This window comes from Pan paniscus, chromosome 1, assembly GCF_029289425.2.
Source record: "Pan paniscus chromosome 1, NHGRI_mPanPan1-v2.0_pri, whole genome shotgun sequence".
Lineage (NCBI taxonomy): Eukaryota > Metazoa > Chordata > Mammalia > Primates > Hominidae > Pan > Pan paniscus.
In genome coordinates, this window is record NC_073249.2 from 195,832,300 (window position 1) to 195,857,660 (window position 25,361).

The 25,361-nt window shown below is 39.5% G+C and overlaps 1 protein-coding gene across 38 annotated transcripts in view; it reads left to right on the forward strand.

Moving 5' to 3' along the window:
- The window catches only part of PUM1 (pumilio RNA binding family member 1), a 136,452-nt gene that overhangs the window by 60,566 nt on the left and 50,525 nt on the right, over positions 1 to 25,361 (forward strand). For 26 of the 38 annotated variants that reach the window (XM_034959785.3, XM_034959853.3, XM_034959855.3 and 23 more), the window contains exons 4-7: positions 569 to 677; positions 1,638 to 1,816; positions 12,413 to 12,579; positions 14,972 to 15,242. The exons of 4 other annotated variants lie outside the window; for them this stretch is intronic. In XM_034959785.3, the coding sequence (XP_034815676.1) occupies positions 569 to 677; positions 1,638 to 1,816; positions 12,413 to 12,579; positions 14,972 to 15,242 (726 nt within the window). The remainder of the gene's footprint in view (positions 1 to 568; positions 678 to 1,637; positions 1,817 to 12,412; positions 12,580 to 14,971; positions 15,243 to 25,361) is intronic. 8 more of the 38 variants (XM_055103482.2, XM_063593396.1, XM_034959834.3 and 5 more) reach the window with 2 other exon arrangements.

A 25,361-nucleotide genomic window follows, 5' to 3' on the forward strand; every position in this document is an offset into this window, starting at 1 on the left:
TTTTCTGTCCTTCCAAAATCTTGGAATAGGTTAGTGTTGTGGTTGGGAAGTATTTTGGTTAATGGAGTCTCTGTGTATAAAGGAAGTGAATTTTGCCTCTGGCATTCCATAACTGAGGTTCATAGCTGATTCATGCTCCAGCTTGAGTAACTTTGTCTGGTAGTTAGTACACGTATAGCGAGAAGTGTTTTAATAGTTGTAAATACTTTCTTTTTCAGTAAGAGTCCACTTAGTAGTTAGCTAATAGGGTCACTGTTAGTTCCCTTCCCCACTCCTTAAAAATCTTGGCATGGGTTAAGCGAGTAATTCTAGATATTTAAGTTGAGCCTCTATTGGATGGTTTGATCAGTGTCCCCACCCCTGCCCCCCACCTTGCCTTAGGCCTCTCTGTGACTTTTACCAAATATATAGCAGTGTTCTGACCACAGTTGTGTAGTTGGAACACTTTAATTAAAGACCTTCAGGGCACGTGAGCATCTTCAGTACCCTTGTCTAAAAGAAAGTGTTGACTGCTGTACTTTCATCCTTTATGAATTCTTTAAAAGCATCTATTATTTTTAATTTGCAGCAGCTCTTGCCAGGTAAAAAGTTTTGGGAAACAGATGAATCCAGCAAAGATGGACCAAAAGGAATATTCCTGGGTGATCAATGGCGAGACAGTGCCTGGGGAACATCAGGTAATCTAGATCTAGCATCTGTACTGTGATTTATGCCTGTCTTAGAGCTCCTTTCCTCAGCAATTGGCAAGTCATGAATTTTACATCAGTGACATAAGCATGTCAAGCAGTGTCCTCTCCTGTAGTATAATTGCCATTAAGGAGCTTATATGATGTAATTTATTAAAACATAATTAACACAAAATCATATCTTCAATATTTTTTGAAGTGCTAGCCACAGGGGAATGGTCTTATTTGAAACGACCATAATTTCAGCTGTAACGTTTTGTTCTGTACTGCTGTCAGCATACTTGGAATTAGAAAATCCACACCTGCCATTTGAAGTTCATGTTTCTTTTTCTCCCCTTGCCCTTGTGTACCGTGTATGGAATGATCTATCTTTAAACGTGATTGGGACCAAATCAAGTCACTGGGCATGGACATTCTTCTGGCATACTACCCCTGAAGAGGGATGGGGAGAACTTACAGAGGCAGACACACTGACAGCAGAAAAAGTGACAGATGATAGGGAGGAAGGAGACAGAAAACCCAAAAGCCAATGTCGTGTATTACAGTACAACGTAAGCATGGAACCTCATGATGACAGTGAATTATCAGAAAAGAACAAATTATATTGTTTTTAAAAAGGGCAGTAAAATCATATTTTGTTTTAGTAATACTAATAAAATATATTAAAAAGAAATCCTTTTACTTATAAAGGGGTAAAAATTTTCCACTCAGCTAGATAAACCAGATAAGCTAGATAAACTGTTGTATTCCTCTGCTATCCTGGATAAATGAGGAGTGTGTTCCATTTCCTTAGCTTATGTTGAATATCATACAGTGAGGGACACGATAGGAGGTTTTGGCTCAACTGACCATGGCAAGTTTCCTGATTCCATTGGTTACCCATGAGACATCACTCATAATTTGTTTGAGCCTCTGGCTGCACTGTATCATGCTTGTGTATCTTTTTTGTAGATCATTCAGTTTCCCAGCCAATCATGGTGCAGAGAAGACCTGGTCAGAGTTTCCATGTGAACAGTGAGGTCAATTCTGTACTGTCCCCACGATCGGAGAGTGGGGGACTAGGCGTTAGCATGGTGGAGTATGTGTTGAGCTCATCCCCGGGCGATTCCTGTCTAAGAAAAGGAGGATTTGTAAGTTGGCTTGAGGAACTTGTTCCTATCTCTCTCTCTCTCTGTCTTTTTTTCCCCTAAAGCAAAACATGACTGTTTAGTTTCCTTAGATGTTCACAGCATTAATTACAGGGTATTTTCAAACAACGTTTGTTGTAAATAGAACTCAGCAAACATAGTAGGAGATGTAAATTCAACTTTTAAAAACTAAAGTAATAATGTTTTGGTGGGGGGACACATTGATAGTATTGTGAGATAAGAACTGAAATCTGGATCAAAGTTCATTGGTCTATCAGAAAACACCATTTTTACTTTAAAATAAAAGCAAAAGGGGGGTGGTGAAGGAATTAAAAAAATAAAACTGATGCTGGGATGTTAACAGGGAATTCCAGATTTGAGAGCAGTGATTTGCCAATACCCGAGAAACCTTAATATAGATCAGATTATAGAGCTATTCTTGTTTTGTTAGCTACGATTTAATTATAGAATCCTCTTTGGCCCTCCTTGAACAGCTTTGTTTCTCACACCTGGCCTGTCAAGAAATTAGGGATTCTGTTAATTCTTTCTTACGAATTTTTTTGATTCATTATCACTGACCTCTCTGATGCTAAATTGTAGTCAAATAAGTCTCTGTGTGTATAGCCTCTTTCTTTTTAAGTCTTAAGCATTTTTCTATGAGCATCTGTGATAGCCTTTCTCAAAACAATTTCTTTCTTTATCATTAACTTTCTAGATCGAGAAGTGTTAAGGTGTATTTCCATTTGAGTCTTCCTCATTTTGAATTCTGCGACTGTTGTCATATTCCAGGTCACAGACAGGAAGGCCATGAGAGGCACATGAATCTTCTTCCCTCCCTTTCTCCTGTCTAAACTTGTTTTGTACTTTTTCAAAGACATTTCTCCCTGCAGTCATTTTGGGCTGATATCACCTGATAACAGTCATTTAAGAGATTTTAATGTAATTTGTGGGAAAGAACAGCAGAAGAACCTTCTTTCCCACAAATTGAGAATTAATATTAAAACTGTCTTTCTTTAATAGCATTTGTTGCTCAGTATTTTTTAGTGTTATACATCTTTTGCTGGGTATCAGAGCCTTGGTCCTATTTTCCCTATTCCACATTAAATTTTGTTAGAGTAACAGTAGTTCATTTTTGGTGCAGCTTTCTCAAGTGTCAAGTACAGTTCTTAAGTACTAGCTATTCTAAAGCTGACCTGATTGCTTTTCAGTGTTTTGACCCTGCAGAGACCTAGGTCAGGTTTAGTAGCTTGTGAATCAGATAGGAGATGGCTCCTGTTATTTGAACCTTCCCAAGGGGCTGCTTGGGAAGAACAAGATCTACCCTTTGGATGTGAGTTACTTCTCTTTCTTCACCCTATCCCCAGCTCACCTCTTTTTCTGTCCTCACTCTTTCCTCATCTTATGAGCACAGATTCCTCAGCAGAAATTAGTGTTGTGCGTCAGTAGGTTGCTAGTGTGGTGAACTGGAACCTGTGACTGTAGCTGTGAATTCTCTGTCATGTGTGTGATCAGTTTCTAATTCTTGGGCACTAACCAGGAGGCATGTGCCTGCATTACTGTGAAGCTTGTAGGAGGCAGAAAAATAGTTGGAATTAGGAGGAAGATACATGGTGGGATTGAATCATTTTGCCACTTATTTTTCTCTCTTTAAACAATCATCTCACTAGACGGTTATTTTGATGACAAAAGCTGTATCATTTGTCCTGGGAGACTGATGATTTACCTCTTTTACAAAAGAATCGTGACAGAGGAGGTTAAGACTTCAGGCTAGATAGATGGGGCCAGAAGATTGGACTTTAACCATCAAGATAATTTACTGAGCTTCTGAGGTATGCATAAAGATAAATGAAAATTCTGAGGTATGCATAAAGATAAATGAAAATTCTCCAAATCTGTGTTCCAGCTTCTTTTAGAAGGAAGATTGTGGGTAATGGAATATTATCCCATAGTTTGACTTAGATTGCATCTATAGAGTGATACAAGAGGACTGATCTAGTGACATCAAGCCACTTGTTGGCATATACAGTCTTCTGGTGGATGGAGACCTGTGGCTCAGTGAACTGATTATTATTGTTGTTATTATTGAGGTGGAGTTTCACTCTTGTCGCCCAGACTGGAGTGCAATGGCACGATCTTGGCTCATCGCAACCTCCACTTCCAGGGTTCAAACGATTCTCCTGCCTTAGCCTCCTGAGTAGCTGAGATTACAGGTGCCTGCCACCATGCCCGGCTAATTTTTATATTTTTACTAGAGACCCGGTTTCCCCATGTTGGCCAGGCTGGTCTCAAACTCCTGACCTCAGGTGATCTTCCCACCTCGGCCTCCCAAAAGTGCTGGGATTACAAGCGTGAGCCACCGCGCCCGGCCAGTGAACTGATTATCAGCTTTGTGGTTGTATCCTCTTGATTTTATACCTAACCTGACTTTGCTCTGCCTGTTGGTCAGGATGACACCTGACCAAAGCTCTTTTTGTGGAAGCCTGAATCACTTTATTTTTGTCATAGTACGCATACATCTTCTTGAGGAAAGTGAGCCTTTTCTTTTAAAATCTAGTCTGTCATTTAGAGTGTTGAATTCAGAGAACCAGGAAGATAGGATTTCTGCTTCTTGTAGATAATTGTTCTAAAGGAGGAGTGGTACTTGGTAGTGTATGGGGTCAGGGCATCCACGTATTTTTACTTTAGGGGTAGCTGTATCAACATTAATTCCAGTAAGCCTCACTTTAATCCTGAGAGCTAAAAGCATCATCTCTGATGGTATAGTGATTGTAGACCTCAAAGCAAGTAACTAAGAAGTTATTCTTACACACTGACAACAGATAATTGAGACTTTAACTTTTCAGGTAAAGATGTTTAAAACTAAAATAAATCTCTATATAGTGGTTTACCATTTTCAGTGAACTTTGCTGGTTACGGCTAGATTGAAGCTGTTTAGCTCTTTGTCTAGCTTGAATTCATTTTGATTGTACAAATGGTCTCAGTTTAGTGGTTTTGGCTTCTGTGATAAGAATACATTCTGGCTAACAAGAAGAATCTGGCAACCATATTTTGTTCTGAGCATTCACTGTAAATTTTTGGTAGTATTCCACATAGGAATCTCAAACTTTAGGAGAGCAGCTTTCAGAATAATAGAGCTCAAAAATATCAATCAAGTCTTTTATTTTTCTTTTCTTTTGTATCCTTTGTTTATTCTTGGAGTAGAACAGGTGCTTGCCCCACAGCCCCCCATGGTTCAGGGTGGTTACAAAATCAGATGTAATTATTGTATTTTTGAGGCCCATGGGTGAGATTGCCATCTAAGGACCCTGCTCTCTGGAATACCAGCTGATCTTTTTCAAATAGGTGGAAGCCTAGCCAGCCAAAAAGTGGATCATGATTTCTACCTTGCTGGTTTATGGTGCCCAGGGAAATGAGAAGATCACTCTAAACTTTGATTAGGGTAATGACCACCTTAACCTCACAGAAGAAAGATTTTTAGAAAAAATATATTGGGAAGGTCTTTCTGTTTGTTCTGTAGAGAGTATCTGCTTTTTGATCTGGAGGATGTATACACATTCGTAGTATACATCTATTTGGGCCGTGAAACTTGTTTGTCTAGGTTTCACTGCATTTACTTTAGGTAACCAGTGCTACTTAACTTTCATAGGTTTTGTTTGAAAACTTCTGTACAATGTAATGCAGATAGAAATCAGGGGTTTGAGTTTCAAATGGACCTTAATTCATCTGCAAAATGAGGATAATCAAAACTCAACAAAGTCTAATTCATACGGCTGTGTAGCATATGTGAAAATGCTTTGTAAACATTAGAAGTCTTACTACCAAAGTCAGTGGGCCAACAGCATTAGCATCACCTGGGAGCTTATCAGAAACGCAGAATCTCAGATCATACCTGAGAGCGAATGAATCAAAACCTGCATTTTGACAAGACTACCCAGATGATTTGTATGCACATTAAAGTTTGATAAGCACTGCTATCATACGCGTATCTCAGAAAACTCAGCTGGACAAAGAGTCTAATGATTAGAGCCTTAAAAGTTTCCTAGGGGAAAAAACATAGTATGTCTAGCAATTTTTAAGCCTTGGTGGGGAGGGCTGGTGAGGGCACTGTGAAAAAGGCAATGGGGAAAAAATGTGAAAATTGGATAAAGTATTTTTTTAAAAAGACAACTGTACTTTCATGAATTTCCTTGTTTAGTCCTTGGAACAACACTTTGAGGTAGATACTATTGTCTCTATTAATTTATAGATGAGAAAACTGAGTCTTAGAGGGGAAATGGGGGGCTGAATTCAAACTTTGTTTGTTCTAATTTCAATTTTTAGCTATATTGCTTTCAACTGTGCCATACTGGCATTGTTTGTGAGTAGGAATCCTCAAAAAAGGATCAGATTTAATATGTTAAATTAAGAAGTATTTCACATGGCTAGCAGTTTCAAACTTATAATTTTTAATATTTGAATTTTCTTTTTTGAGACAATCTCTTTCTGTCTCTTTCTGTCACCTGGAATGCAGTGGTGTGATCTCAGCTCACTGCAACTTCTGCTTCCTGGGTTCAAGTGATTCTTGTGCCCCTGCCTCCCCAGTAGCTGGGACTACAGGAGTGCATGTGCCACCACACCCAGCTAATTTATTTATTTATTTATTTTATTTTATTTTATTTTTGAGACGGAGTCTTGCTCTGTCGCCCAGGCTAGAGCGCAGTGGCGCAATCTCGGCTCACTGCAAGCTCCGCCTCCCGGGTTCATGCCATTCTCCTGCCTCAACCTGCAGAGTAGCTGGGACTACAGGCGCCCGCCACCACGCCCAGCTAATTTTTTGTAGAGACGGGGTTTCACCGTGTTAGCCAGGATGGTCTCGCTCTCCTGACCTCGTGATCCGCCCGCCTCAGCCTCCCAGAGTGCTGGGATTACAGGCGTGAGCCACTGTGCCCGGCCCACACCCAGCTAATTTATATTTGAAATTTTAAATTACCAGTAGAGCTTGACATTGTTGTACTTCAAAGGAATCAGACATTTCAGTTTTTTGGCATTTTGTGAAAATGGGTAAGTGTGTGCAGGAGAAACCAGTGTTTTAGTTACCATTGTTATAGTTTTTGGACTCAGTGTGTCAAGCAGGTATAAAATACTTAGTAGAAAGAAGGGAGGAAAATGACTAATCCCATTAAATATGACTTCTGCTGTGTGAAGCTTTCTTTTAAGATCACGGCAGTAAGAGTAGTAAATAGATTTGAAATCTTCTGACTTCATTCAGAATTACTAGGTATATTAGGAAGTATTCCCCCCTTTATGTGAGTCTTTTGAGGAAGTTGAGCCATAAGTGCATGGATTCTGACCTCAACAATATATAGTTCTACCTACGTCTGCTTTTCTCCCAGTTCTTTGATATTTAGCAATTTCTCTGCCTCTCTGTAGGTCTGGGATCTCTCAGCACCCATCTTGGTTCCACTCTTGAGATTTTGATTGGGCTTGGCCACTTGCAATTTGAGCATTTTACTGAAGTTTGTATTTGAGCACTATAGCTTTGGGTTAACATTCAGCTAAAGAAAGCCCATAATTAAAAGATGCTGTTAAGCCTTTTTCATTTATTCATTTAGCTAATAGACTTTTCCAGTACTGTATGTACTCGATAACATATATCAAAAAAGCAAATCACAAACCATGCCTTTCTGATGCTTATGTTGCATTTAATTACCTTGGTTCTCAATTGTGGATACTTACCCGAGCTATTTGAGGAGAAGCTTTTCACAACATTTGCAGGAACCTCTACAGACCAATCAGATCAATCTCTGGTGCAGAGGGTGGGCCCAGCCACCTGTGAATTTAAAAAGATTGCGATGCCTAACCCTAATCATAGAACCACTGCTTTGTGCAAATGACAATGCCCCTGGGAGGGCCATATTGGCCGTATACTTGTATTTGAGATTTAAACCACTTAATTGGGACATTTAAGATTTTTATTCTTGATGTCATGTATAGTGTTACAAAGAAACACCATCCCAGTGCGTCTCTTTATTACTAATATTGTATTACATTTGTGTAAAATGGCTTATCTTTATAAAACTTTTAGGCATGCATTATTTCATTGTTATTCATGAGTAAACAAAGTCTCAGAGATTAAATGACCTGTCCAAAGTCCTGTGACCAGTAAGTGTTAGCAGTTGAGATAGAATGTAGGTTCTGTGCACCCTGGTTCAGTACCTTTTTTTTTTTTTTTTTTTTTTTTTTTGAGACAGGGTCTTGCTCTGTCACCCAGGCTGGAGTGCAGCAGTGTGATCTTGGCTCACTGCAACCTCTGCCTCCAGGGTTCAAGCGATTCTCCTGCCTCAGCCTCCCGAGTAGCTGGGATTACAGGTGTGCACCACCACGTCTGGCTAATTTTTGTATTTTTAGTAGAGATGGGGTTTCACCATGTTGGCCAGGCTGGTCTTGAACTCCTGACCTCAGGTGATCCGCCTGCCTCGGCCTCTCAAAGTGCTGGGATTACAGGTGTGAGCCACCGCACCTGGCGGGTTCAGTATTTTTTTTAAAAGACTGGGCTAGGTGTTATGGCTCACACTTGTAATCACAGAGCTTTGGGAGACCAAGGCAGGAGGATCACTTGAAGCCAGGTGTTTGAATCTAGCCTGTGAAACATAGCAAGACCCCATCTCTACAAAAAATATAAAAATCAGCCAGGCATGGTGTGTGCATCTGTAGTCATAGCTGCTTGGGAGGCTAAGGTGGAAGGATCACATGAGCCCTAGAGGTCAAGGCTGCAGTGAGTTATCATTGCAGTACTGCATTCTAGTCAGGGTGAAAGAGCGAGACCCTGTCTCAAAACAAACAAACAAACAAAAAAACAAAAAACAACCACACAGCTATGAATAGTTTATCTTAAATATTTTTCAGAAGTGTAAAATTTTCATAAAACTTAACCCATTTATACCTTTCTTCTATTGTCTTTAGGGTCTTCATGTTTTTAAGAGACCATTTTAAGGATCTTGAACCTGATACTGCTGTCTATTAATGAAATAAACTCAGGGTCTCACTTTGTCCCCAGACTGGAGTGCATTGCCAGTGCATATTTTGTTCTGAGCATTCACTGTAAATTTTTGGTAGTATTCCCCATAGGAATCTCAAACTTCAGGAGAGCAGCTTTCAGAATAACAGGAGAGCTCAAGATATCAGTCAAGTCTTTTATTTTTCTTTTCTTTTCGTATCCTTTATTTTATCTATTCTTGGAGTAGATCAAGTGCCCACCCCACAGCTTACTGCAGCTTTGAACCCCTGAGCTCAAGTGGTCTTCTTGCCTCAGCCTCCTGAGTAGCAAGGACTACAGGCGCATGCCACCTTGCCCAGCTAATTTTTTTAAAAACTTTTTTTTTTAGAGATGGCATCTCCTCTGTGTTGCCCAGGCTTGTCTTGAACTCTAGGCCTCAACCTAGATCCTTCCGCTTCTGCCTCAAAGTGCTAGGATTACAGGCATGAGCCACTGCGTGCAACTGATACTATCTCTTAATAACAGACTTTTGACAGAATGGTTTCCTATTTGTGCTTTTGTTTTTACTCAGAAGTCAGACTTCTGCCAGCCATTTTTATGGAGGGCCATTGTTGATTTCTTGAGTTTCTTTTTTCTTTTAAGTAAACTTTATATTGAAATATGACCTATGTTCAGAGAAGTGTACGAGCCATAAATGTTCGTCTTGAATTTCTGCAAAATCAAAACACCCATATAACACCTTCCCAGATCAAGAATTAGAAACTTCCCTTGGGTTCCCCACTCTCTAAAAGAAGGAACCCACTATTTTGGTTAGGCATCAATAGCTTATTCAGAGTAGAAAACCCGGTATTTTGTAGGAATGGCCTGTACGATATTGGTAAAATGCAACACATTGCAGGGAAATATTTGAAAATCTGGCCCGTGGCAGTATAACTGAGAATGTAAATTAGTGGCTGAAAGTGTAACTTAGCAGTCAAGATTTCAGGCCATGCCGGGCGTGGTGGTGCATGCCGGTAATCTTTGCTACTGGGGAGGCTGAGGCAGGAGAATCACTTGAACCTGGGAGGTGGAGGTTTCAGTGACCTGAGATCGCACCACTGCACTCCATCCTGGGCAACAGAGCAAGATTCCGTCTTAAAAAACACCACCACCACCACAAAAGAGATTTCAGGCCAGTCAGCATGTAGATGAGCTGAGCAGGTTCTCAGTAAAGCCCTTGTGAAGAGCCCCTGAGGAAAGATAATGCAGTGCATTGATATGACTAGTGCACATCCCCTGCAACCAGCTGTCTTGCTTGTTGTTGAAACTTCCTACTGCTGCTTTATCCTCCTTTCTTTCCTTTTTTAAAAAAAAAAAAAAAAAAAAAAGACGAGTTTCACTCTTGTTGCCTAGGCTGGAGTGCAATGGTGTGATCTTGGCTCACTGCAACCCCTGCCTCCTGGGTTCAAGCGATTGTCCTGCCTCAGCCTCCCGAGTAGCTGGGATTACAGGTGCTGCCTAATTTTTGTATTTTTCTTAGAGACAGGGTTTCACCATGTTAGCCAGGCTGGTCTTGAACTCCTGACCTCAAGTGATCCTGCCTTGCCCTTCCAAAGTGCTGGGATTATAGGTGTGAGCCACTGCGCCTGGCCCTTTCTTTCCATTTTTGCCTACAGACTTTTTGAACTCCTTTTGAGAAATTGATGCTGAACTGTTTCTTCTGAGCCAGTGATTTGATTTGTAGACTGTGGAAGATGATGACTTAGGCATGGCAGTGGGATGATTCTTGTAATATTCTTTTGCTGTTGACATTAATGGTTTCTGATTCAGGCAGAGTTGTCATCTAGACCATATTACCACCTCCAGGACTCTTATTTAATGATGATAAGGACAACAGGAAGATCATTCTTATTTTAACAGTTCAGTTTTGCATGATTTTTTTGTTCCTTTTAATTTTCTTCATCATATTTATTGAGCTTTTATCAGGCACTGCAGTCAGTGCTAGGGATATAAAAATGAGTACACAGCTTTAGTCAGTTTTGCCTCTGCAGTATGGAGGAAGCTATTGCCTTTGGATATTTTGAAAGATCTTTTTGCCTTTAGAACCCTATCATATTCCTATCTCTGCTTTGAGGAATCTCAATGTGGTGCATAATTGGTTATCATTCAGTCCTTTTAAATCAATAACAGCCACATACTTTAAAGATTCTATTCTGAAGGGCACATCTCAATGGCCGTCAAAGCTGTGATTTACTGTTTTGATGCCACATGAAGCTAAGTTGTATATCCTTTCTCAGTTCCTTGTCATATTTGTTCCTTTTTTATATTATCTTTTTCTGTATCACATTTGAACAGAGAATAACTTTAGAAGTAAAATGGGCTCTAAAATAGTAGTTGAAAGGTTTAAGAATGTCAGCCTTTCTGGGCCAGTGATCTCTTAAGAGCATCTGTTGGTTTTGGATCTACAGGCCTGTCCACAGTCAGTCTATTTATAACCGAGTGTCTGCTGCTGTGTCCTCCATTGTTGATTTCTCCCCATTGACATTTGGTTTTGGTGACTGGAAATGCTTTGCAGCCACTCTCATCTTCTATTGAGTGGATCTTGCCTTGTACCAGGAACTTGAACTTGGTCCATGTGCATTTCTCTTCCTTAAACCAGGAGTCAGTCATGGGGAAAAGCAAGGCTGCTTCCCTCTAGTTTTACAAGAACAAAGGGTTAAACCCTTAACCCTTTGGTGTAAGGTTCTGCAAATCTCTCTGTACTATGTCAAGTCACTATACCAAATCTTTTCCTTTTGGAAATCAAGGTACATGTACTTTATATGTCCAGGGCTTAACTTGGGATGTCGGTAAGAGGAGATAGACACTTAAGAGAGGAATTCTTTTGTATCAAATGCTTCAATTTAACATACTCCCACTTAGAGATCTCATGAATAATCTTTGTTACCAGTAGATGGTAGAAGATAGTTATTAGAATACTTTTGGTGAAAGAATCTCAGAGTTAACTTGTTTTGAGGCATTAAAAAATTTAAGGGTCATCAGTGAATTGATGCATACCTGTGAGGCTTATAGGGTAGAACTGGGAGGTGATGCAAATTGACAGGGCATATATCCCAAGATCAGGTACAGAATAATTGAGTTGATATGATGTCAGACCACACTTGGCTCAATATTTAGAAGTAAGGGAGGAATTTACATAGTGCCGTGGAGAAGTATGAAATTCTTTTTACAGGCTTAATAATTTTTTTTTTCTATGCTATTGGCTATCATACCTGGGGCTTATTAAGAGTCATGCTATTATACAGAGTTAGGTTTGGGAGTAGAGAACTTGACCAAGAGCTGCAAAGTTATGGCTAGGCTTTGGGTAGGAAGAAAAAAAAGGAAGGAAGAAAATGGGTTGGTGGGACATTGGATATAGTAAGACTGTTCTGAACTCTGTAACATAAATGTATGTCTGTCTCCCTCATTTGGCAAGACCTTCTGCAGTGTTCCTGCCTCTGTGTTGTTTGTTAATTAGATTGTAATGTGTGAAAGGGCACAACACTATCCTCTTCTGAGTAGCATCTAGTGTAGTCTGGTGCCCACAACGGTTGCCCGTTATTAGTTGATGACGATTAGTGAAGCTGAAGCTATTTTTTAAACAGGGCCCAAGGGATGCAGACAGTGATGAAAACGACAAAGGTGAAAAGAAGAACAAGGGTACGTTTGATGGAGATAAGCTAGGAGATTTGAAGGAGGAGGGTGATGTGATGGACAAGACCAATGGTTTACCAGTGCAGAATGGGATTGATGCAGACGTCAAAGATTTTAGGTTTGTATGTTTTACACTTCTGATTTTTGAATGTGGGCTATGGGATTTTGTTTGTTTTGATTTAGTTTTACTTTGATTTTCGTTTTCTTCCCCTCCTCATGTTTTCTTTTTAAGAATCCAATCTAGTGTAGGCTATGCTACAAAGATTGTAAATTAACTGGTGAGGTGGAATTTTCTAAAAGTTGTCAATGCCTGAAGCGTTGCCAAAATGGTAGATTTTGCATTTGCATAGAACTTTAAAATCTGAAGAAAGATTCCAGAGAAGACTATTTCAGTGATTCTCAGATATTAAAATCACCTAGGATAGATGCCTTGGGACCTTTCTTAAGTTTCTCCCAAATTACTGTATTAGAGAGCTATGGTTACTAATGGAATATGTCATATCCCTCTGGTGGTTTAGAGGGAAAAACAGTTGAGAACTTGTGCATTATCTCATTTGAGTCTCATGAGCTCCTTTTGAGGTAGGTGGACCAGGTATCATTTTCCTTATTTTGAAGAGCCAGAGATGCAGCTTAAATGATTTGTTCTTAATCATATCTCTTCTGCAGATGCCTCTCATTCCATCTCTGGTCATGATTAATGTACAGGTTTTACCCTATTATTTAAGTTACACAGTATTAAAATAATGTATATTTATCTTCCACAATTGGCACATATTCTTGAAAAATCTATAAAAATCCTTGTCCAGTTATATACAGGTAGAGGATTTTTTTTTTAATCTCCAGTGTGATAGTACAGGTAGAGAATTTAATTTTGAGTAATTTTAATATCAGTGTAAAACTAATGTGTGTGCATGCACACACTCACACCCCTCTGCTTATTCTAATGTCTGCCAAAGTCAAAATGAAAATGTATTTTGGACCATCGTTGTAGGACAAGTGTCAGTTGTTTTGTATCCCTAATCTAATTATTGTTAATCTTGCATGTGTAAATAATTACAGTCTTAAACTTTTTAAAAATTATTTTTATTTATTTATTTTTTGGAGACAGGGTCTCACTCTGTTACCCAGGCTGGACTGCAGTGACATGAAGTTAGCTCACTGCAGCCACCACCTCCTGAGTTCAAGCAGTCTTCCCACTTCAGCCTCCTGAGTAGCTGGGACTACAGCCGCGCACCACCATGCCTGGCTAATTTTTATATCTTTTGTAGAGATGGGGTTTTGCCATGTTGCTAGGCTGGTCTTGAACTCCTGAGCTCAAGTGGTCTGCCTGCCTTAGCCTCCCAAAGTGCTGAGATTACAGGCATGAGCCACCATGCCCGGCCTGAATTACAATCTTCGGAAGAAATTTAAGGCACAGGGTAATAAATACTTACCTAAGGTCTTTCAGATGAGTTCAGGTGTCCTCTCCACCTTGAATATCCAGCAGCCTGTAGCAGTATTTTGTTGTATTTAAATGGGGGCTGGTGGTGGTGGTGGTGAGTGTGTGAGTGAGAGAAAGAAAGAGAAGGAACCAGAACAATACCTTTAATATGTACCAGCTACTGGACTACAGGATTTTTTGGGGTAGGGGGTTGGAGGTGGAGAAGAAGGGCATTGAATGTTGCCACAGGTTACACTCTTCTGTTTATATAATATTATATATTAGTCTGATTTTGGATCATATAATCCTGAAGTCCTTTTATATAAGGTGATGGTAGACCCTGGGTTACCCAGAACCTTGTGTCCTACAATGATTATCAATAGTGCCCTGTTTTGTTTTTTTTTTTTTAAATCTTAGGCATGTCCTGGTTTGGATGATAAATTACATCTTCCCATTACTTTTAATTCTTAGAATTGTCTCCTTAACAGGGGCATATCCTAGATAATGAGTTCATCTTGTACTACTTTGGAATAGTCTGCTTATTTCGGTTTCTTAGAAAGGGGAGTTAGTTTTAGCATTGGTCAGTAATACCAACGACATGTAAAAACTTTTTTCATTCTGTTTCTTTCCTCACAAATATGCCAGGAAGATAAAAACTTTTTAGAATCACTGAGTTGTGGAATTTCCCCCAGAAACCAACTTTTTCCATTGTCTCTGTATTTAAAGAGTAGATAGAGTAGATGTTGCATTTTGATGCATTTTGGGATCTGCTTTCATGGATGCTATAGACAGTGATTTTTCCACTTTATTTCAGTTTTCCTCAAACCCGGCCCCCTTGGTGAAGGGATGTAAATTAATAGCAATTAATGTGAATTTAAGGGGTGAGTTACATGGAATTGCCGGCAATAGAAGCATCAATTTAGAAGATGTAACCCTGTAAGCCCTGTAAAGTATCTCTGGTTGTTTTATAGAAATAGTTTTAAATACTGTTGATAATGAGCTATGTTGAGGACATTGTCCTTAAACTTGGGTTGCTGTAGTCCCTCCCCACTGAAAATAAGGTTTAATGCCCTTTACTTTCTCTGTTTAGCCGTACCCCTGGTAATTGCCAGAACTCTGCTAATGAAGTGGATCTTCTGGGTCCAAACCAGAATGGTTCTGAGGGCTTAGCCCAGCTGACCAGCACCAATGGTGCCAAGCCTGTGGAGGATTTCTCCAACATGGAGTCCCAGAGTGTCCCCTTGGACCCCATGGAACATGTGGGCATGGAGCCTCTTCAGTTTGATTATTCAGGCACGCAGGTACCTGTGGACTCAGCAGCAGCAACTGTGGGACTTTTTGACTACAATTCTCAACAACAGGTACTGTGTGTGTCTCTGTCACCCTCTCTACTCTCCCTCCAGCCAGCACGTTGTTCAAGTAATTAAGAATGGGGGGATGGGGGAGGTGGTGGCATTGTTTCAGGCTATCCATAGCTAGCCCTTGTGAACCTGTTAGTGATGTAGGTTTACAGAGTCCCCTCATGAAGCTGGTCCCTATGCTGAGGTCACTGGCAAGAGGCCACCCTCCTCTGTATGTACTTCCTTTGGTTCTTCTCTCTCCTCAGCAGCTGGGGAGTGGATGAGGTAGTATTGCCTCTTGTAACACAACCCTCTCGGGTGCTAAATTAATCTCTGAAGATTTATGTGGTTGTGATGCTGTTGGTTTGTTTTGTTTTTAAAATAGTAAACTCTACTATCCACCGCTGTCAGGAGTGTAGTGCCAGGTCATCTTACCAGTTATGTCTTACAGTTAAACAAGTTACTCCAGATAGCATAGACAAGGATTTGGCATCTTTCAAAAGTGTTAGAATGCGATCAGAGGAAACCACACACACAAATCATTCAACTTAAAATCTACCATGAAATTGCTTGGCTCTTTTTCTTTTTTTAAATTCATAAGTCCCTGAAGATGTTGTATGTCTACCTTCTGTTTTTGAAGACATGTAGGACTACCTCTAGGGTTAACTGATCTCTGTGTTTATTTATTTATTTTTTAAAGAAAGGTCAGCTGTCTGAACTACAAAAGAGGGGCTGTTTCCCAATCTTGTTAAGTTCTCCCTTGTGGCGGAAGCAGTTTGATTGACCATGAATTTCTGTTACTCTTTAGTAGTTTTGTAATAGATCGTTAATACAGACTTCTAGGTTTGAAAGGTTAGCATCTCATTTTGAAGTTTAGAAATTCTATGTAGGGAAATGTGCTTATGGTCTTTGGAGATTATTATGCCATGTTGTACCTTTAGTTATTGTCATAAATAGCTGATACTAAATGAATTTTGATTGATAGAGTAAAACGTTAAACATATGAAGTTTCCCTTTAAGTCTCCTGTGTCGTTTATGAACAATAAATACCTTTAAGGGATTGTGTGAATGTGCATATTCATATAAGGTTAAATTAACAAAATATCTTTCAGAGAGAGTAAACTGAAAGTGTACACTCTTCTCCGTGCAGTTCTTAGTAGGTATGCCTGCCTCCCCATATGAATTGACTCTGTGCTTTTTTTCTCTTTATGGCCATTTTTGGTTCTTAGCTTCCATTCCCAGTGTAATGCAATCTAACCCTTTCTGTGTTTTTTAAGAAGGGTTTGTCTCAGATTTCTTATGAACAAAAATATATGGTTCTCTCTTTTTTTTTTTTAACTGTTCTTTACTTCATAATCAGAGTTGATATTCTTTTTTGATTTATTGATCTTTGGTTTCAAAATAATTTTACCAGTTTTTGGAGACTGGACAATTATTAGAACTTGAACAGAAATGTACTTCTATGTACCCACAAGTAGTTAGCATGATTACATCATAGCTACCACTTATTCAAAAATATAAAACCAAGGGTGCCCTCACCATATATCTTAGCAGTTATTGAAAGTAAACATTATTTTGAAAGTTAATCTCTTGTTGGATTCAGGTTTCCTGTGCATGTCTTGGTTGCTGCAACATAGAGGCATTTTTACACAGACATACCACTGTCATGATGTGAGTGTTGTTTTATCTCATGGGCCATAATTCTTTTCTGAGTAGTTTGTTTTATACATTCTTGTACCGGGGGCCCTAATAGCATACCTGGGAACCACTGGCGTAAGCCTCCTAGTATCTTTAAGACCCTCAATCTCTCGGTGTTCCTGTATAAGAGCTAGTAGTTGTCAAGAAGGAAGGATTCCTTTTCTATTGGAAATTGGTGTTTGTTTCTTACATTTTATCCCTTATCCTTTTAGTTTTCATTACATTTTATTCCACTTTTCATTTCTAATTTACATCCACCTCATTTGTCAAGGTTCAGTACTGTCACCTTCCTTTCTTAGTCTCCAAACCAAAAAGCTGTCATGTCTGTCTCCCTTGAACTCCATAGCATTTTGTGTTTCCTTTAAGAGAAGGTGTTACCATGTTTTGTCTTGTGTTGTGATTACTCGTCTAATAGTCCTTGCCAGATTGTAAGCTCCTTGAGGGCAAAGACTGAACCTTACCCCATTTCCTCTGCATTGCTTTAGCAGAACAAGGTTTCAGGGGACTTTCCCCCATCCCTATTATAATATCTCAGTGCATCCTCTGTACGTAATATGCTTCCCAAAATTAAAATTTGAAACTAGCCTTTCAGGAGATCTGGAGGCTACTCTTTGAGAACTACCGTGTTTTCTAATATGTGTGTCCTTTGGATCCAGCTTACCACTTGTATACAAATAACTATACTGTATAATATCCAGGAAAGTTAGTTCTTGGATCAGAACTTAATATTTTAAGGCTCACTCTTGTCATCTGATCAGAAGCCATGGTCTCTCTCATGAGAAAAATGTACATAATTCTCTGACACTCAGTTTTGTAGATAACTTCAGGGAGACCACAGGTTTGTGTTCTACAGATACAGCCTTCTGTTCATATCTTTTGTTCTTTGTAGCCAACCATATCTTTCATGAATAGAGTAAGATTCCCTTTCTTCTTCTTGATTTGCTCTCAGGTTAGTCATTGTAACTCATTTTATCATTTAAATTGTGCATGGAAGTACTCGATGACAAGTGATGAGACCATTTATGCCCATATCCTTGGAACCCTGCAACTATGGAGAGTGTACTCTGGTCTCTTGGGAAGGGAAGGACTTGTGGAAGAAGTGGTTCTTTTTTTTTTTTTTTTTTTTTTTTTCTGAGACGGAGTCTCACTCTTTTGCCCAGGCTGGAGTGCAGTGGTACAATCTTGGCTCACTGCAACTTCCGCCTCCTGGGTTCAAGCGATTCTCCTGCCTCAGCCTCCCAAGTAGCTGGGACTACAGACACCCACCACTGTGCCTGGCTAATTTTTGTAGTTTTGGTAGAGATGGGGTTTCGCCTTATTGGCCAGGCTGGTTTCGAACTCCTGACCTCAGGTGATCTGCCCGCCTTGGCCTCCCAAAGTGCTGAGATTACAGGCATGAGCCACTGCGCCCGGCCAGAAGAGGTAGTTCTTTAGCTGTGCCTTGAAATACTTTTTTATATACGAAGAAAATGAGAATTCTAGTGGAGGAAATAGTAAAACAGATATGTGTTCAGTAGATAATGTAGAAGTAGTCAGTCTGGTTGGTGGTTAGGTTGAAGAAAAATAACTAGAGAGGTTGAAGAGATGGTGTTGTGAGTCTTATGCTGTGTTGCCTATAGGAAATGAGAAGACACTTTAAAGCAGGAATTACTTAATTATTATAGTTTGGTTTTTTGTGGTTAGTGTGAGTTTAGCAGCAGTTTGAGGCATTCTCTTACTCTTATTATTCAGTTAACTGTTGACTGTTGTGTCCTTCTAGGAACCTTGGGTCCTGAATGAAACAGTAGTGGAACATTTGGGGAACTAAGTGCTCAATTAATGGGTTCTGAATCCTATCAGACAAGGGGAGGGCTCAATGAGGACAAAGGTTGCATGCAACTGACTTGAAGGACAGGTGGAATACATTTTGTTGCAGGTCAGAGCAGAGGTAAGGAGCTGGGAATGACTGTGCTGTAGTCCTAGGCTGAAGAGAGTAGAAGATGAGTGTAGAAGAGGACAAGGAGGTACAGATGCCTTTGAAAATTGAGTCCCGGAGGCCTTGAGAACCAGCTAGAAGTCTCAGACACTACTGATGATTGTGAGGGTTGGACCAGAGATCTAGTGCAGCACATATTTTTCTGCACATTCTGCTCTTTTTATCTTGGCTTTCTGAAATAAGCAACAAAGGTGATCATTTTTCTTGGTTTAGAGTTGTTTGCTGCAAATGGTAGGTTTGCTTTATTTGTGATTTTTTAGAATAGGAATCTGGTTTGGAGGTTGACAAAATAAGTAATTCTCTCTTTTGTTATATTTTCTTTCAATCTTGGCTTTGATTTGGTGTAATAAGCTGGTTTCATCAAACTTATTATCAGCCTATAATGAGATACATGACATGGAGCAGCCTGCAAATAGGGAAAAGGTAATTTTCATTTAATTCATTGCAAACTTAGTTCTTGTTAGCTGTGACATGGGATTTTGATGAGTCAGTTGGTTGTCTGGTCACTGTTAATCACTCTGAATTTAACCCTTGTAAGGTTTATTTATAAGAGCAGGAGTTTCTAATTCTTTTTTGTTTGTTTTTGTGTGTGCCGTGAACTTCTTAATAATTGAACCATGTGTACTACTTCTCAGAATAATGTTTAAAATGTATAAAGTAGGATTACAAAGGAAACCAGTGGTATAAAAATAGCTGTCATATTTAAAAACAAAGTTAATTATATATTTACTTATTTTTGATATGATGCATGAAATAGAAGTAGATGTACTAGCTGTCATAATGAGCACAAATAAGATTTTGAGATACTTGTAACAACTGTAAAGTAACATGAAAGTATATGTGATTTCTGTTTGTGATAATGTCACAGGTATATTGCTAAAGTTAATGTAGTTTGTTGTCTACAATCATAATTAAAGAACATGCTAAATTTCAGGTAGATGTGCATGAGATAAAGATGCAGTATTACCCACCCAAGTACAAATATCTTGGGTTCAGAACCTCTGACTTGGAGTATTTTGTCAGCTTGAAATGCTCGTTGTTATTTCTAAAATGTTCTTCCTTTGTCTCAAATTCACTTCATTGTCTTCTTAATCCTGGAAAACAGCTGTGAGCAGTTCATGCATAATGTGTTCATACCATTTTGTTCTGTGATGTTGGAGCAGTATTTATTTTTTACAAAATGCTATACAGTTGCCTGTTTCCTTAAATGCAGTTTAGAAAATTATTACTAGGTTTTGGCCAGGCGCGGTGGCTCACGCCTGTAATCTCAGCACTTTGGGAGGCCGAGGCGGGCAGATCATGAGGTCAGGAGTTCGAGAGCAGCCTGGCCAATATGGTGAAATCCCCTTTCTACTAAAAATACAAAAATTAGCCGGGCGTGGTAGCACACGCCTGTAGTCCCAGCTACTCGGGAGGCTGAGGCAGGAGAATCACCTGAACCCAGGAGGTGGAGGTTGCAGTGAGCTGAGATCACGCCACTGCACTCCAGCCTGGGCGACAGAGTGAGACGCCGTCTTTAAAAAAAAAAAAAATTTGTTACTAGGTTGTATTATGTTACAAACGTGGCACAAACCAAAGCCAGGATTATATCAGTGTAGAATTAATTGTATTGTTGATCTTTATTTAGAATTCAGTTAATCTAAAAATAGCCTAATGTAATATGTTTCACAAAATTGGACACTGTTGTACTAAAACTCATCTGTTAAGCATGAATTTTAACAAAGATTCAATATTCTGAAAATGAAAGTTGAAGTATGGTATTCATTCCTGCACGACCACAGTCAGAGGGGAGTGGAAATCGGCATGGGTTAGAAGTGTGGCAGTGTGATTAAATGTCATTCTCGTGAGGCCAAGTGTGTATACACTTTTAATGTAGGTATTTAATATGCTCAACTTTTTCTTTAATTTACAAATGATTATTCTATCAAGTGTCATGTGTATAGTAACTGACAAAGAGTGACTAGTAATTGATCAGTTGAAGCTTAACCTCTATTGTTATTTGACTTCGTTCAAATTTTACTTATGGTGAAGTTTTTCTCAAAAAGTATTAATAATACTTAGTGAAGGGATGTGTTTTGTTCTTCCCTAGGACCTTAGAAATCATTTGTTTTGGAATCAGATTCTTCATCTGCCAAAGAAATGCACAGATGATGATGATGATGTTTTTTTTTTTTAGTTTAGCAGCATGGTTTAATTTGTATGCGCCTACCAAAAATCATTATAATCATTAGTTGATCATTGCAGTAGTTCAAATAACCTCGTATAAACTGGGCTTTTATCTAGAAGCTTCAAGCAGTAACAAGATTTCACAAATTTCATATGCTGAGGAATGACTCCAAAATAAACCTTTTTCTTAAAATTTTAGAATCCCATCATTGATATAGTGCTTTTACTGTTTCGAAGGGATTTTCTCTGTGAACCCTGAAAACAACCCCACGAGGTAGGGTAGCTATTTTACTTTTACACATAAGAGGCCAAGCATGGTGGCTCATGCCTGTAATCCCAGCGCTTTGGGAGGCCGAGGCTGGCAGGACACCCAAGGTCAGGAGTTTGAGATCAGCCTGGCCAACATGGTGAAACCCCGTCTCTAGTAAAAATACAAAAATTAGCCAGGTGTGGTGGCGCAAGCCTGTAATCCCAGCTACTCCAGAGGCTGAGACAGGAGAATCGCTTGAACCCAGGAGGCGGAGGTTGCAGTGAGCCAAGATCGCACCACTGCACTCCAGCCCCGGGGACAGAGTCTCGCTCTGTCTCCAAAAAAAATAAAAAAAAAAAACCAAAAAAACAATCAGTGAAGTTTAGGGACTTGTTTGAAGGTCGTCTAGTACAAGCTATGCAGATAGCTATTATTTTGGTTTCTAGCTTCAGGCTGTTTCTTTTGAACTTTGTATTAGAAACGCAGGGCCTTTTAATAGGTGGAGTTGTCTCACCTTCTTCAACTACATAGCTTTTTCTTAAAGTAGTATAATGCAGAAAGTACTCATCCATAAAAACAAAAATGGTTTTCTTTCTTCCCTGTTATCTTTGTGACCCACTGATAGCAGCTGGTGGTCCTGGTGCGGTGAGATTTTGACTCTTTTTTTTTTTTTTTTTTTTTGAGACGGAGTTTCACTCTTGTTGCTTAGGCTGGAGTGCAATGGCCATCTCGGCTCACCTCAACTTCCGCCTCCTGGGTTCAAGCAATTCTTCTGCCTCAGCCTCCCGAGTAGCTGGGATTACAGGCCTGCACCACCACTCCCGGCTAATTTTGTATTTTTATTAGAGATGGGATTTCTCCATATTGGTCAGGCTGGTCTCGAACTCCTGACCTCAGGTGATCCGCCTGCCTCGGCCTCCCAGAATGCTAGCATTAAAGGTGTGAGCCACTTTGCCTGGCTGATTTAGACTCTTAATACAGACTAGGAGGAGTCCTGCCCTCTGCTTTTGGTCTGCTTGGGCTGCCTGGCTCTGGGAGGGAACTGTAAAGGGTGACTCTCAGAAGGGCTGAGTCTGTTGGGGGTGCTCTCCCCATTCATCAGAAAGAACATCACACATAAAGGACTCTTATAAATCTTTACATGTGTTAATTTTAATCCCCACAGCAACCTGCCATGTTACATATTATCTTTATTGTCATATTAAAGAGAAGAAGAGAATGAGGCACAGAGAGATTAAACGATTTGCCAGAGGTGACATATCACTGGTGAGCTGAGATAGAAACCAAGGCTGTCTGGCTCCAGAGTCAGTGCTCTTAACCCCTGTCTGCTATGTATATAGTCTCAAACTGGTAAAAAAGTCAGGGCTGGCAGTACATTTTATTGTGGCTGGTGGCCAGGGGGGAGTGGGGGCGGTAGTCTTTTGCATTTACTAACTCCTTATTTAGACATTACTCCTCCAGGTTTAGAAAAAAAAAGCCATAATATTTTATGTCAGCAACTGCTATTGATAACAACAACAGTAATAATAGTAGTAGCTATCTTTTATAAGATGCCAACTACATGTCAGTCACTATATTGGGTGTTTTTGGCTGCCCGGATTCCTTTCTGGAATAAGAGCTCTGTAGAGTGTTTTTAATATAGTAAGTGACAGAGAAAGGAGGCAAACCAGCTTGTCTACTTCTTAAACTATGCCTTCAGTATTTATTAGGAACCTCGATATGCTTGAAGTAGATGATACATTTTCCCCAGCATTCAGACTCTTGAACAACTTGTGAAATCTACCCAAGTGAATTATAATTAACTGCGTCACATTTATCATTATACTGACCTTTAAGCATTTCCCCCAACTCACAGTATTTTGTTTCTCAGTTATGGGATATTCGCTTGCTTTGTGAAAAACATGAAAATGTTAGCAGAGCTCTGTGCTTTGCCCAGCAGATGGCATTTGTGTGAGTTTTTCAGGATCCTTTGGAATCTGTCACTTGCCGATTACCCAATTTGTTTTGAATACTCTGTATTTCCAGTTAATATTGCACCATTTACATAAAGAGAATGTGCCAAAATTGCTGTAATCTGTTCTGTAATCAAATCTGTCTGCTGTAGATGTATAATTTACTTTTGTTAAGTTGTTTACTGCAAAATGGTCTCAAGAAAATCCTTTTCTATTCACCATAATTACTAAGATATTAATCAGCTCTCAAACATAGGCTATATGGGGTCTCTTGTAAGGCTTGTTTGCTTTTAGTTAAAAGTAATAGTTCCTGCTTTCAAAATGTTTTAATGTGGTGGTGAAAACCACAAGCTAATGTTATATGGAATGATTACTTTTGTGGTATTCCCACATGCCGTGTATTTCCGTGTATATTTACAGATACAGTACACATACATAAAATGACTTAAATGTAATATTAAAAAAAATATAGCCCAGGTGCGGTGGCTCACGCCTGTAATTCCAGTCCTTTGGGAGGCCAAAGTGGAAGGATCATTTGAGCCCAGGAGTTCCAGACCAGCCTGAGCAACGTAGACTTCATCTCTACAAAAAAGTTAAAAAAAAAAAAAAAAAGCCAGGCGTGGTGACATGCGCAGCTACTTGGAGGCTGAGGCAGGAGGATTGCTTGAGCCCAGGAGTTTGAGGCTGTAGTGAGCCATGATCACGTCACTGCATTTAAGCCTGGGTGACAGACAGAGTAAGACTCCGACTCTTCAAACAAACAAAAATATATGAAGTGAGGTTAAGTCAGATGGAATGGCAGTGGACTACTGTTTTTGGTTAATAAATCGAGATACCCTTAATAGTTGTGTTCTGAACATACTGTCTTTATTTCCCCAGTTCCATGTCACAGCACCTCCCTAATAATAGGTGCTCGAAAAACATCGGTTGAATGAAATGAATTCTTTTGTTTGCAGTAGGGCAAAGAAGGGTAGAGAGAAGCAGCTAGCACAAGCTGATATGTTAAACGTTGCAAAAGGTTTTAGGCCAAGAAAATTCCAGAAACCCATTGAAGAGGCAGTACATGTTTAGTGGAACTATGAGATGTTTTCACAACCTTGGAAATAATTTAAAAGTAACTTTCTACTGTTTTACTTATTTTCCCACTCCTGGCTGCCCCTCTTGGGTGGACTGCCTCCTGTTGGAGGGAATACTGTGTGAGACACATCTTTAGTAAAACAGAAATGTGAAACCAACTTGCAGAAATCACAAGCACACTGTTACCAAATAGTCTTGACTGGCTCCCTTCCTGGAGGACAAATGTTTTGATAATGTCTGTCAGTAGATTCAGTTCCCCTATTTCTTTTTAAGACTTGATATTTAGTAATACTGTTTCTTTTTTGCCAGCATCGCAGTGAAGTTTTTCTTTAACTTTTGGGGAAAAACAAAACAAAACAAAACAAAACAAAACTAAAGTATTTTTGAAATCTGTGCATGGTTACTTTTGACATTCATACTCCAAAAGCAGAGACTAAGACTAAAGAGTTAACAGGTGAAATTGGCCAATATCATCAAAGTATTCACTTTTTGTTTTCTTTTAATCTAAAATCAGCCTCATGTTTGAGGTGTAGAGGGTAGCCAAATCTCAAGATAAAATCTCTCCACCACCTAAGATAAGAGTAAGTCCAGTCATGACAATAATTAAGCTGAGTTGCTAGAATGACATTATCTCCTAATGTCTGAAACAATCAGGTCTCTTTATGAGGACATCTGTAATTCAAGATCCATGGTGTCTGTTAAACATCATCCAGCAATGTCAGCTGAGCTGTTGAAAAATCCTGTAGGAAGAGCAGGTAGGTTGAAGGTCCTATCCAGGGAGGTCACTTCAGTAAGTGCTTTCAGTCTGATTTTAGCAAACATTGAAGTCTTCAGTATGAGTCCTTGGAAGGAGGCCCATTAAGGTGATCCACAAATTAGGTTACTGGCATCCCCTTTCTTTATACCAATACTATTCATACTAAAATGTAATCTCCATCAGGGCAGGATTATGTATTGTTTTATTGACTGTCATATCCCTAGTTCCTTGCACAGTGCCTAGCAGGTATCATTTGTTTCATAAA